At 32.9% G+C, this 14291-nt stretch overlaps 1 protein-coding gene across 9 annotated transcripts in view; it reads right to left on the bottom strand.

Moving 5' to 3' along the window:
- Nucleotides 1–14291, bottom strand: part of ADAM23 (ADAM metallopeptidase domain 23) — a 197204-nt gene that overhangs the window by 87542 nt on the left and 95371 nt on the right. For all 9 annotated transcript variants that reach the window (XM_017536899.2, XM_037741493.1, XM_037741494.1 and 6 more), the window contains exons 7-11: nucleotides 12276–12348; nucleotides 11392–11465; nucleotides 9564–9629; nucleotides 2695–2766; nucleotides 414–577 (exon numbers count right to left, since the gene is read on the bottom strand). In XM_017536899.2, the coding sequence (XP_017392388.1) occupies nucleotides 414–577; nucleotides 2695–2766; nucleotides 9564–9629; nucleotides 11392–11465; nucleotides 12276–12348 (449 nt within the window). The remainder of the gene's footprint in view (nucleotides 1–413; nucleotides 578–2694; nucleotides 2767–9563; nucleotides 9630–11391; nucleotides 11466–12275; nucleotides 12349–14291) is intronic.

Genomic DNA, 14291 nt, shown 5'->3' with positions numbered 1-14291 from the left:
GCTAGCCTCTCATGTGACTACCATCTAGCAAACGTCTAGTGAAACTGACGTGCAAGCTTTCCGGAAACCTGCTTTACAGGAGTCAGTTTGGGAAGAGGAGTACCCTTTTGCCCTTCTCCCGGGCATGTCATACCCACTGCCAGTAATCTAGGAGGGCCAGCAGGCATCCTAGATTGTGAGTTGACCTTGAGGATGGAAGTTATGGGCTCTGAAGTTAGATATTATGACTACAGAACCACCAGCATCACAGCACTGGATATCCTAACTCCACGCTTCTTGTCTAACAGACAAAGGAACCCACTGCAATCTTGTTCAAGTCACTATTTTCTGATATTTAACTTAACTGAACCAAAAAAGGGATAAAGATAAATGTCAAACCAAAGATGACACTAAAGGCTGAAATGAGTACATACGAGATGAGGTGCACAGCATCAGCATGCTGCTTAATGCGCTGCCGGTATTTTGAAAACTCATGGAGCATCTGCACAGGGTTGGTGGTGATGTCAATCTGATCCTTCTCAGTCCAGGTCTCTACAGCCACCAGGACAACCCTGGTGTTGAGCTGCTCTTTATAAATCTGAGGGTATACAACAGGACAGGTGCAGGAGGAAAACACTGGGTCAAACATGCACGATCAGTGAGTCAGAGTCAGTGGAAGGACAGGAAGGGGGAGGTGAGAGGAGAACATGGGGTCATCATTAGCCCATTATAGAGAATCTTCTTTTCCTTTCTTTTTCCAAGAGCAAAAATAAAGAAAGAACAATCAAACAATTTGGTTTCAACCCTCCTATAGGGTTATTTTGATCCCAGATCAACATATTCACTGTCCTGGCATCTCACTAGGGGAGAGACAATAAGAATTCGAAAGCAAGGACATAAATTTAAAAAAGGTTCAATAAATCACCCTTTCAAATCTCATAGCGCATAACAGGTTGGAGCCTGATATACCAGTTGTGAGTAGGTGCAGTGCAACCATTTATTCCTGCTGGATTGGAAAGGATCACTAAATCTCCAGATAAGCACCAAACAATATAGCTGGCTTGACCTTGGAGGTCATATTATATGAAAAGTAAAGTAACACTGGGAGAGAGAAAAACTCAAGGATCCGAGGCTAAAAAAGAGCAGATCCGTATCATTCATCTCATCCTCACCACAGGGTGGCATCACCACAATATTCAAATTGTTCCCTTTCTGCTCTCTTTGTCTACTTTTGGCCCAGTAGCTACACAATTCACACAATTAAGCGACTTTAATGAATGCTGTCATTTTGCCCTATTTCAAACGAATCAATAAAACAATGGATGGATGATCTTTGAGTGCACTGAAGAAGGGGAACACTATTATGCCTAAATGAAATTGAAGCTATTATATAATGACTTTACCACAAAAACAACTTAAATGTAATGTCTTTTAAAAATTAGTGGTCAGCTTCACATTAAAAATTACACTTTGCATGATGTGATTCTATTCAATCACGTTGAAATGTCTAATTCAGAGATGCTACCAAGTAAACAGCTTTTGTAGGGGAAAAGATGTGTTTAAGATTCTCCTTTCCACATTCACTTGTGGTTTTCCTCTGAGAAAAATGACAAGAGCTGAAATTAAAGAAAATTAATAAATCGGGTGTAAACTGGCTCTGAGGAGCAATCCTAACACTATATCACATACTCCATGCACATCCATTCATGTTATACTTTTGCTCAGCTATGCCCACCAGGCACATAACATACATGAGTATTTACATGATTGGAGGTTTGTGGACTGCTTAAAAGGCAGAAAAGAAGGCAGCTCTTTGGAGTAAATAAATATTATTTAGATATTTGGCAATTTACAAAAAATGGTGGATTTTTTTTCCCATTTAAGAGGGAAGGCACAATAGAATACCAGATAAAAATATATTTAGCTGAGCAAAATAGCACTTTACAACATATGAAGTAGTATTCTATATTTAATTTCTGACTAGTCAACTGAATTATTCATTGGAACATAATGTATAATGTTCATATCTATAGAGTTCTAACCTAAGGCAGGAAAAAGAAAGAAAATCTTAACCATTTTCTGTAATTCACAAAATAAGTGAGGAAAACACATCAGTATTAAAGATTTGTACAGTTAGAAGTCTTTGTAATGAGGTATATATTTTATCATTTTAAATTAGTTTTATTTGGGGTCTGCACTTACTTCCACCATCTAGAAATCAAATCTGAACCATCACACCAATGGGAACACTAAGAAAATACATTTGTGTCCTTAAAATTTTTTTTGTGGGTTACCTACATTCTCCAAACATAGTCTGCCTCAATCCAGTTGTTCTTCTCTGTTACTACCATTTATTTAAGAAAAGCCCAGTTGTTTCTTGAAAAAGTCTCATTTGCCAAGTATAATTGCAAATGAGACTTTCAGTAGCTAGTTTTTTTCTCCATTGTTTTTGTCTTCCATAGACTGATGGCAATAGTGTACAGACACGACTTAGAAGCAACGCTAATGTATCTTTGAGATTCCGGGAATAACTCAGTCCTCTGAAACTCTCAGAGCACTACTCTGTGAAGCAGATCATCCTATAATTCCTTAGCTAGATGAGCTTTAGGATTGTTATTTTTAAATTTGTTCAAGAAATACCTAAAGTATAAGTAAGCAAATAGAGATAAACCGTTCCATCTTGGCACACAAATTCAAGAAAACCAGGATACTTACAGAATCCACAAGGTTGACCACAGACTTTGCAAAGTTGTTGGTATGTGCATGAGAAGAGCGATGCTTCTTATACTAGGGGGGAAATATATACCAGTCACTGCCAAATCATAACTGAATAATACATTTCAAAATTCTGTAAAAGCAGAAATATATCAGCAATAGTAGAAATAAAGATTTAAAAATATATAATTTAGTTTGTAGTATATTGTATTTAGTGGTGTTATTTCTCTGTTAGGCGGCAAAACTCTAAAACATGATGTTAGCTGGGCACCATGGCTCACAACGGTAATCCCAAAAGTTTGGCAGGCAGAGGCTGGAGGATTGCTTGAGGCCAGGGGTTTGAGACAAGCCTAAGCAACACAGTGAGATCCTGTCTCTACAAAATTTTTTTTAAAAAAAACCTATGATGTTCTGAATAATAGTAAGAGCCTACAGAAACCTATATGAGAAGCGTCACATCTGAAAAGTTTTTAATTTAGTCTTAATATCTACAAATTCAATCCCTTTGTGTTCATTGAAATGACATTTTGTAGCTGATTCAAAAGGCTTAACCCGCTTTTCTCACTTTAAATTCAAGGCCGGACGCAGATCAAGAAAATGTCTTTGTCAGCATTTTAGGCACTTTCCATGATATAAACAGCATTTGCCATGCATTTAGTGTATCCTTTCAGAGGAATGCGTCCTCCAAATGAAGCCATTTGCTTTTGACTGCTCAAAGTCAAAACAAAGCGAAGACAAAAAGTAAAAACGAAGTGAGCTGAGAGTTTATGATTATGTTTATTTAAGAAAATAAAGTAAATTAATAAAGTAATTCTATAATGACATCCAGAGGGCTATGTTTTTAGCAAGGAGTAGTACATTTTGCTTAATATATCGTTAAGAGAACATTTGAAAACTGAAGTCTACCATAGGAAGATCATGCCCTCTACTGGTCCATGAGGCTATTGTTATTTCCATGACACTGAAGAAAAAGAAAAACCTACTTAAAACCATCGATTCAGATTTGCACAAGTCTTTGAAATTTATCTTCAATTGTAATTATGAAAAGAATGCATCTCTCATAAAGATTCAAAATATTTCTACATTAGAAAATTATTTTCTTTGTCCTTTGCCCAATGGAATCCTATAAATTTGTCAGATTCCCTTCATTTCATTCTATCTCTGTGACTGCTTTTTAAACAAAGAATATATATCTCAATGTTTACATATCTGGTGTTTATTTTTTATAACAATGAAAACAGTGATTAAATTAATAAATTAATATCGTGCTGTTAATATTATAGTATTCATTAATATATAACTGTTGGTACAGTATTACCGTTACTGTTCATGTTATTGCTACCACTATACATCATAATCTGACTCAAATTGTCTGAATTTGTGTTCTTTTAAAGTAAACTGTAATGTGTACATATAACTGGGTCATAAAACATCCTATTAATATAAAAATGTGCATGCATTTTAACACATTTGTAAACTTGGCGTAAAGAAGTTTCTATAGATAGCTCAGCATTTCCAGTTGCCTAGCAAATTCTACAAGCTGAAAAATTTCCAAGATACACTTAAGAGTAAAAGCAAACATATTAAGTTCCTTTGGGGTGATGAAAATGTTCTAGATCCACTGAACTGTGGCTTGAAAGGAAAAATATTAGTTAATATCTATTCTTCTAATGCAGTGGTGTCACACACCTATTAAGATGAATTTTATTTTGCTTCTGAATATTAATTTGTTCTTTTTTAAGATTTCTTTTTATAGTATAAAGATCATGAAAAACATAACAAGTTTTAAAACATCTCAAGTTTTAAAAATTGATAAAATGAGGTCTTTTAAAAGTCTATCAAAATGTTTTTGAAATTATGAAACAAAATAAAATTTATTTCATATTTGTAATTTTCAATTCTCTGATTTTCTTTTTAGAAAAATTATTGTGCCTGCCATTGTTAAGTAAATTAGAGAGTGCCAAGAATGGAAGAAGAGATACCTGTTAGGAAGCTACTGCAATAGTCCAAGTAAGAGGTAATGGAGGCTAAACAACTGCAGAGAGAAGAAAGTGAATTCAAGAACCACCACGAGGGCAGAACTCCCATGTCTGGCTGATGTATAGGATGTGGAAAGTGAGGAAAGAGAAGAATTAAAAGATAACTCCTAGGTTTTGAACTTGAACTTGAATAGATGGGAGACTGTGGTGCCACTTAAAACAATAAGAAAAGCTAGGAGAAGAGAAGTTTAGGACTAGGGAACTAAGAGTTCTGATTCGGAAATTCTATTCAAATAAATACTGAAGTAGAGATATCAAATAGGCAGTTGCGTATGTGAGCACAGAACTTAGAAGGCTAGAGCTAAAAGTATAGAGTAATGAATTTAAAGTCATGGTACCACTTAAAGACTTGAGACCGGATGTTGTTACTTAGGTATAGAAAGAGAAGAGAGCCCTGAACCACGTCCCAGGGAACTCACATGATTCGAGAGGTCAGATTTTCAAGACTTGGAAGAAATAGCCAGTGAGGTGAGAGAGTCACTGTGTCACAGAAGCCAAGAGATGAAATAAAATGTTTCAAAAAAAGAGAGTAATCAACTGTGTCCAATACTATTGAGAGAGTCAGACAAGGCCAGAACAATGACCACTAGATTTGTTAACTTGAAGTGTCATTTAATTGTACACCTAGGATTTAGTAGGAACTATAAGTGTTTCTCCTGAAACAAATATTTGCTCCTCACAACTCTATGAGGTGGGTTTTATTACCCCCAAATGACTTACTCAGGATCACACAGCTGTAATTTAAATCCTTCTAGTCTCTTGGTTGAGAGAGGAGATAAGCTGGTTCAGTTAACAATTCCTATTAAATCGTTTATGTATATTCCTAACCAATCACGATTATTCATGAGAACTCATAACTTGTTAGGTGTATATAAAATGTAGTCATTTTTAGTTGAAAAATATTTAAGTTATCTGCACATATTTACATTTATTGATGCATAGTTAAGAATGTAGCAAAAAACTTAAGCAAAACATTTGCTTTTCATGCACTTTAAAATCTCAACCAATTTTCTATTAGAATAGGTTTTTAATATTTATTTTTAACTTAAGCTGCTTAAAGACATGTTTGTAGACTCTTATCAAGGGTATAATTACTTGCAAATGAGGTTCCACCAGCCAGGTACTAAAATGCCTTTTATCAAATTCAGAGATTTTTCTTTTCTAATGGAAAGCCACTGATAATGTGATACCTATTCAAAATAAGATTTTTTTTTCAGGCAGCCAATGTTAAATCACTCTCAATTAACGGGATAAGCTTGAATGCAAATGTAGGCAGAATGTTTCTATTTCTTACACGAATGAGAACTAATTTTGCATATAAAGAAAAATGTGCAATCACCTTTTACGATAAAACTTACTTTCACATTTTCTGATCAGTTTAAAACTATCTTTATTTAAACTGGCAAATTTGCTTTTCCTTCCTGAACACATGCAAGCCTTAAGAAAACTGTCTTTTGGAAAAAAAAAATAAGGTTAGAATTTGATTTTCAACCCAAAGGTGAGAATTATCAAAACAACTATTCTGGATCATATAGCATAAAGATTGTTAAGATGAGTACTCTCAGTGAGATGATTATCCTAAAGCCGAGTAGCAAATCTCCAAATATTCAGAAATAAATGTATTAATTATTCTAGTTCAGTTTGACTTTCAACACATGAATTTAAGTACTTTGATCCAATAAGTTTTGATTTACTACTGAAGTGACAATCACATTTAAAAACAAACTTCATCTCATAGAAAGCATACTTCGAAAAGTTTTTCTCAGCTCTCAAAAAAAAAAAGTCATAAAATGACATATTTATTTGGAATTATTATGGATTAGAATGTAACTCTGTCTTAAAGCAAAAGGAATATATTTAGTTCTAGTAGCCGAGAAGTACTATTTTTTTAAATAGTCGAAATCTTAGGTAATTTCTATTTCAGGCACTATTACCACTCAAAAATAAAAGCTTTCCTTCCCCCCTCCCCGTTTTTGAGACAGAGTCTCACCCTGTTGCCCAGGCTGGAGTGCAGTAGTGCAATCTTGACTCAGTGCAACCCCCACCTCCTGGGTTCAAGTAATTCTGTCTCAGCCTCCCGCGTAGCTGGGATTATAGGTGTATACCACCACACTGGGCTAATTTTTTGTATTATTATTTTTTTTTAGTAGAGATGGCCAGGCTGGTCTCCAACTCCTGACCTCAAGTGATCTGCCTGCTTTGTCCTCCCAAGATGCTGTGATTACAGGTGTCAGCCACGGCATGCGGTCTTGTTTCCTCTTTGAATATCCATTTCCTCCAAATTTATCACTACAAATTATGATTCCTTTTTCTTGTTTCAAAAATAGATGACCATATCATGCCTACTTCTCACCCATTTAATAATAATAATAATAGACCGGGCATGGTGGTTCATGCCCGCAATCCCAGCACTTTGGGAGGTTGAGGCAGATGGAGTGCTTGAGTCCAGGAGTTCAACACCAGCCTGGGCAATATGGCAAAATCCAGTCTTTACAAAAAAAATACAATAGCTAGGTATGGTTATATGTGCCTATAGTCCCAGCTACTCAGGAGGCTGAAATGGGAGGATCACTTGAGCCCAGGGCACTGAGCTGAGATTGCACCACTGCACTCCAGCCTGGGGTGACAGAATGAGAACCTATCTCAAAATAATAACAACAATAATAAAATGAATTATCAAAATTTACCCTTAAAAGATTTGACAGCCTAAATAAGGAACTTTATCACAAAATGTATGACAGTGTGTAGAAATTTTCTATATATAAAACAATATTTTAAGAAGTGTGCTATTTTATTATTCATAAGAACAAGATTATTTAAATGTTTACCATTGAGAAGGAATACAAATTAAATGTTAAAAATACATTGTTTTAAAAATTACCAAAAAATTATAATGGTTTAATTGTAATTAACAGTTAATAGTAACTTTCTTATTTTGCACAGTTACTGAGATTTGCTCTTTTGATTGATAACTTCATGTACTTTCCTGATACAGTATTATAGAACAAGAGATTTGGAATTGTAAGTAAAGGTTTGAGAATGGATTCTATAGATTAACAGCTATTTGAGAACGCACTTTTTGCATTCAAAGACATTGTATACATCTTAATTATTATTTCCACTGCTCTAAAAGTATTCATATAATGGATGTTGAAAAAAGCTTAGGCTTCAAAAGCCGTAATTTCCAACATGCCACAATGCTCAAGATTGAGAATCAACTGGGAAAAAAATTTCAATGTTCCAATAAACAAAAATAATTCAGATAAAAAACCTATCTTGGGGTTTCAAGCAAATTAAGGTTCTTCAGAAACTCATATTGCAGCCTTTATTGTCTAAAATGACTGCCTACACATCTGGCTTTCTTTTCCACCTGTAAGAACCTCTCTTAAATTATATGTGTTCTGATACATTCTGCTTCTTACTAACATCTCAAGCAATGTATTTAAAGGCAACTGGAACAGAAAATAAATCTGCATACAAAAGTAAGAGGTATTCTATTGGAAAACTTTATTTTCAACACAAACTGTTAATGGAAAACATCCATTAAAGTAGAAACTTAAAAGTTTAAATATAAATTAAGATACTATTTTTTTAAATTTATGGTTTCAAGCCCTTCTCTGAGTAGCGTCTACTAATTAGAATTTCACGTCATTTTAGCATGAAGCACAACCTCATCACATAGTTTGCTAATCTAATTTTGGTTTCCTCAAAGTAAAACAAGGACTTAAAGATACCTGCAAAGCAATCTCAATTTTTATTCCAACCTTTCATGAGTTTGTCACTAATACCTGACTTTTATGCATTTTCCAGAAGATTCTCATCTATATACAGTCTTTCGGAAATGCAATTTTATTTTGATAAAAACAAGTACTTTTTACCTTAGCGTATATAGCTTTTAAAGTTCAATCACATAACAACAACAGAGATTATAACTGGCCTAAACAGTCTGGGGAGTGTGGCAGTGGTTGTCTGAGCCAGCTCCCATCAGATTACAACAGCCAACTAGATACATCCTGTCCAAACTCCTCATCAGTGATCTTTCTTTGACGGCTTGAAATCAGCTATGGTGGGAGTATTTTTACCACAGATATCAGCAAACATTATAAATCAAGAGAGGTAGGTGTTAAAATTTACCAGCATACCACTAGTATTGGGTGTACTAGCATACAGCCTACTGACCAAGACACTTCTGGGCTTCAGGCAAGTAATGTTATAAAGGAAATGGTTAAGTATAGTTAACAGGGTTTCTATCGTATCTTCAAGAGCGGAAAATGAGTAACAGTGAATGTTTTTCATATATCTTTTAAATTTGTTACTGAAATGACATATTCAAACACATTTTACTTCCACAGAAGTAACACAAGATTATTCATCTTTCCAATATTTAAAGAAGATAAATCATCAAAGATACTCATTTTAGATAAATCTTTATTTTATATATTTACCTCCTACAATTATATCTACCACAATCATAATTAGTAAGAAATAATAACATATTAGCATTATAAAAGCATAAAATAAAATTAGAAAGCAGTGACCAAATACATAGATGAAGAAAAGTAGAAAATAAGAATTTTAAATAAAGACAAACAAAAGATGCCACATAGCTAAATCTATTAATTACAATCATTATTAAACATAAGGAAAGTTTAAAGTTGTGAAAATTCTATATAACTCAGAGTCTCCAACACCAACAAATAAATCAAGTCACTAAATACGTCTGATTATCTTGGGGTTAATAAGTAAAGAATAATGATTAAATGTAAAGTAAAATGTATTCTTTCTTAAGTAAGCTATCTGGTCTAAAACCCACTTACTCCATATTCTTACCGTTTTGTGATCATTAACAATCATAAGTTCCAAATATTTCATTTCTTCAAATATACCACGTGATGGCTATGGAAAATAAAAATACATGGTCAGAATGGCGATTGACATAAAATCTCGCTAGTGCTCACTGTTAAGGTGTAGATAAGACTTTGAATTCAGAACAACACTCTGCTGCCTACTTTATAAATACCTTAGAAGAAACTTGGTCAGGGAAACAAAAAAAAAGTGATCATAAAATAGGGGTACATATTCAAGTATTTAGATAATAATCATATTTTATTATTAAAGTACTTACTTATCTACATAGAATACAGCCATGTTGTTTGTATATGGTTTTTATATGTAAAAATATTCTAGAAAAAAAATTATAGCATAATTCTGTTAAAACAAATGAATCTGAATTTCACATTAAAATGTGATAAAATATTCATATTTATTTAAAACTTCAATGAAAATCTATGTAAAACTCATTTAATAAGAAAAGTATAAGTTATAATTACTTCCAGGTATATCGGATACAGATATCAACGTATTCAAATAGAAACATTAACTCACTGGAGCAAAATTCTAAAAATAATATACTAGTTCTTAATTGCACAACTTTTTGAAGGAACAAATATTGCCAATTATTATATTCTAAAGTCTTCTAAATTTTCATTATACTAGATAATCCTTTAAGAGTAAGTATTTTAGCCTTCATTTGGGCTTTTATTTCTTTTCCATAGTTGGAAAATTATAATGGTGGCTCTTTTCTTTATGTACATAGTCATTCATCACTTTACATCTGATGGGGTGAACTGCAGTGAAAGAACAGCAGCCATCGTAAAACTTCTTATTACCAACCACATCTTCGTGAATGAGCCAAAAGAGATCTTATAATGACAATTTATATAATACACAATAAATGTGTTCATAATTATCATAATAAAGAGTTTCATAAAAGGGAAGACAATTTAACCTGGAACTAAGTTTTTGATGGCTGTGGTCTATTTTTTTCACAAAAAAATACACTCAGCAAAACATCATCTAAAATGTGCAATTTCTACTATAATTACTCATTAAGTTATCTAGTAAATTACCATGTAATCTATAAGCTGTGGAATTAATTCTGTCACAGCATTCACCATGTAATTACTAAACAGTCCCCATCATTATAGCTTTCTAGTCTATTATGAAAAGACCAGAAACATAATTTCAGTTACAAAGCCCCTATACGTTTATCAATACATGTGAAGTATACAATGTAGCTGATTATACAATTATGTGATTTTTATTTAGAAACTGTTTTGCATTATAGAAAACTATACTGCTAATAGTCAAATAAATTCATTGTGTTCTGAAAAACACATACAGCTTTAAAATTTAGTGTAACAAAGTTTTTAACTTGAAAGAAACATAAATAAGCATGATTAGCCAACATTTCAAAACCTAACTCCTCTCCCTACTTTTTTATTAACAGAAATGTTTTATATGATGCTATATAAGCCATATAGAAAGAAAAGTCTGCTGTACTTTAAATAGAAAATAAAATGCACTACAATTATCATCAGAAAACACTTTGAAAATAGAGCTAAAACAACATATTCTTTAGATGACATCAGGGTTCAGAGACTACCGTAATCAGTTTGAATCACTAACAGAAAGAGATGAATAAAAAGCAATGTGTTGATAAGGCTCATATCATAGGGTTTTTTGTTTATTGTTTTTATTTTTAAACAACAGTCCCCCAAATCTAAACTGTTTTAGGTACACTTAGATACTGTGTGATGATAGGCACACGACTTCACTGAGTAAAACAGCCCCACCTGAGGCTCAATGGCACACTCACATTTACTGCTCTCTTCCTTCTTTTCAACCACTGTAATTCAGATAGAAAGGGCCACTGGTCACTGCTTTCCATAGCTGGGTAAAAGAAAAATGAGCATCAAAATTTTATGCTTATTTCAATGGTAGTATGTTTAAAAATATTACATAAAGAAATAGCGGTACTGATAATATATGTCAAACTAAAGGTGAAAAAAAAGCACACTGATCATCATATATTTCATAGTCTCATGACCACAAAGATAGTTCAACTGTAATTATGTTCCAAACATTATGAAAACATAATGTTCAAGATTCATTTAGAAGATGTCTATGTGACATACAACCACTTAACAATATCTGAAAATTTGAGAGAATTCTACTATGCCTAATTCATTTTAGCATTCAAAATAATGCATGACATTAGCATTCAAAATAATGTATGGCATTCGCTTTCGCATAAATTATTAAGGACTTTTGGCAGTAATATACAGAAATAAGATCACATGCCCCAACAATCCAAAAGAAGCTTCTGCCAACATTAGCATACTTAAGATGCGTCTGGAGCAGAGCATGAGAGGGAGGCAATACAAGCTGGCTCAAGAGCAGCAAACTGCCAGGAAAATTTCAGGATAAGCCTCACTGTAAATCACTCTACTAAATTTGGCCACACTTTCTGGTTCCCAAGGCAGCTTTACTCACAGGCTTCATGTTTTAGTCTTTGCATCGGAAGTGACTCTCCATGCTTCTTTACACGAGAGCCACCATTCATTCCAGTGCCGATCCACGATGTTCACCCCAGATACATCCGACCAATTTCACTTCCAACAAGCCTGTATATCTACTGAGCTCCACCAAGTAACAGCTCCTACTACATAAAATATAATCGCTATTTTAATTAAAACTTACTGAGATTCTTCATTTGCTTAGAATACTGTCCAGCCAAGGTTTTCTGGATTATATGTGGTCGACCTGTGCTTTTCTGAAACAAAATGATTGTAGGCAATTTAGAAAGCAAGATGTGAACAAGTCTCTATGAAACAATGTTAGAACTTTCTCTAATGTCCTTCCTAAAATGGGAATATTTATATGTCAATCTTTTAGCTATCAAAAGTGAAAGGTATATGTCTTATTGAAATCTTAGTTTTAAACAAAACTGTATCATCTAATTGCCCCAGTTTAGATAAAAGCATAGTGTTATTATAGTTATTCTTAAATTTTAGCTTGCTTCGAAGCTACAAATGGAAAATTGACAAATAACACAAAAGGTCAATAAATATGTAAAAACATGCTGAAAGCTTTCATATCCCTTCAACATGCAAATTTTTTTTGAGAAAAATCAAGCACCAACTTTTACCATAAAACTGATAAAGTTTTAAAAATTATGGTATCTATAGTTAATTACAGTTGCAAGGCAAAAAGCACTCTCACACCTTGCTGGTGAGAGGAAATTGGTAGCAAAGTTTGAGAGAGAAATTTAGCAAGGTCTATCAACAAACGTGAAAACATTTATATTTTTTGCCCTAGAAATTACACTTTTAGGTATGTCTACCACCATTATTCTTATTACTATTAGCTTCCATTACTGAGTGCATAGTATGTACCAGGTACTGTTAATGTACACATTACTTAATTTATTCCTCACAAGACCCCATAAAGCACATGGTTTATCCCTATTTTACAAATAAAGATATTAAGGCTCAGAGAGCTATGTCATTGTCTTAAAATTATATTATAAAATAATGATTCAATTTATTTTTAAAAATATGTGGGACTATATCATTGAAAAACTGGAAGAACATACTCTGAAACATGATAAGAAGTTATCTTTGGGGGACAGGATAATTGATAATCACTATTCCTATAATGTGTTAGTTTTATAATCAGAAAAAATTATAATAAAGAAACTTCTTAATAGGTTACATGAGACTTACAATGTTTTGCTATTCATTTATTAATTGAGAGAAAACATGAATTCTCATGAGAAATATCCCACCCATATTTCACAAAGCATACTAAAATCAATAATAATAAATTAAATATAAAAATAAAATTAATTACAGTAAGCTCTAAATTCTGATAAAAGGTGAAAAGATAGTAATAAAATTCACAATGGGATCAGCAACACAACTTAAAAAACCAACTAATTAAGTTTTAAGCACTATTCCTTTCCCCTACCCATAGTGTGGATGAGGACAAATCATTACATGAACAAAAAGTAGGCAGTAGGAAGGAAGGCAAAGAGAAGGCAATTTGTCTGTAACAATCAGATCCTGAATAATATGATCATGAGTAAACAATGTCAACCCAATGCTTTTAATATTATGATAACAATAGTTTATATTTATAAATCCTTATTACAGTTTAATAGACATTACCACCTACATTTATTAGTTCATCAAATCTACAAAATCACCTTACTATGAATGCATTAAAAATTACCTCATTTTATACATTTAAAAAATTCTAAGGCTTAAATAGTTATTATTTGGGATTCTATGTTTTGTTCTTTGTGGATTTTTTTAAGGATACCAGGGCCATTAATCAAAGCCAGAGATCAAAGTCAGAGTTTTTGCTGAATGAGTCAAATAATTTTGCTGTACACAGATTACCTGTCCTTACTGGAGTAAGAAAAAAACATTTTACTGAATCAAAATGTTTTTATCTGAGTGGGCTGTCTTCATCATCTGATAATTTTTATAGTTACTAGTTGAAAAATGACAGAGGTTTATTCAAACATCAACCTTTTCAAACTTTTCTTCTTCAACTTTGAAATCTATCCCATATTCAAATGTACATTGCCATAACCAAGAAAATAAGTTTGTTCAGCTTTTACTATCAGTAGGCTACATGACTATTAGATGTTTCAAAATTTATTTTATCTAAATTTGAAATCCCTAAAGATAAAAAATGTTTTCTGTTCCC

Source organism: Cebus imitator, unplaced genomic scaffold, assembly GCF_001604975.1.
Source record: "Cebus imitator isolate Cc_AM_T3 unplaced genomic scaffold, Cebus_imitator-1.0 Scaffold101, whole genome shotgun sequence".
NCBI classification, from domain to species: Eukaryota; Metazoa; Chordata; class Mammalia; order Primates; family Cebidae; genus Cebus; species Cebus imitator.
This window is presented reverse-complemented; position numbering and strand designations above follow the sequence as displayed.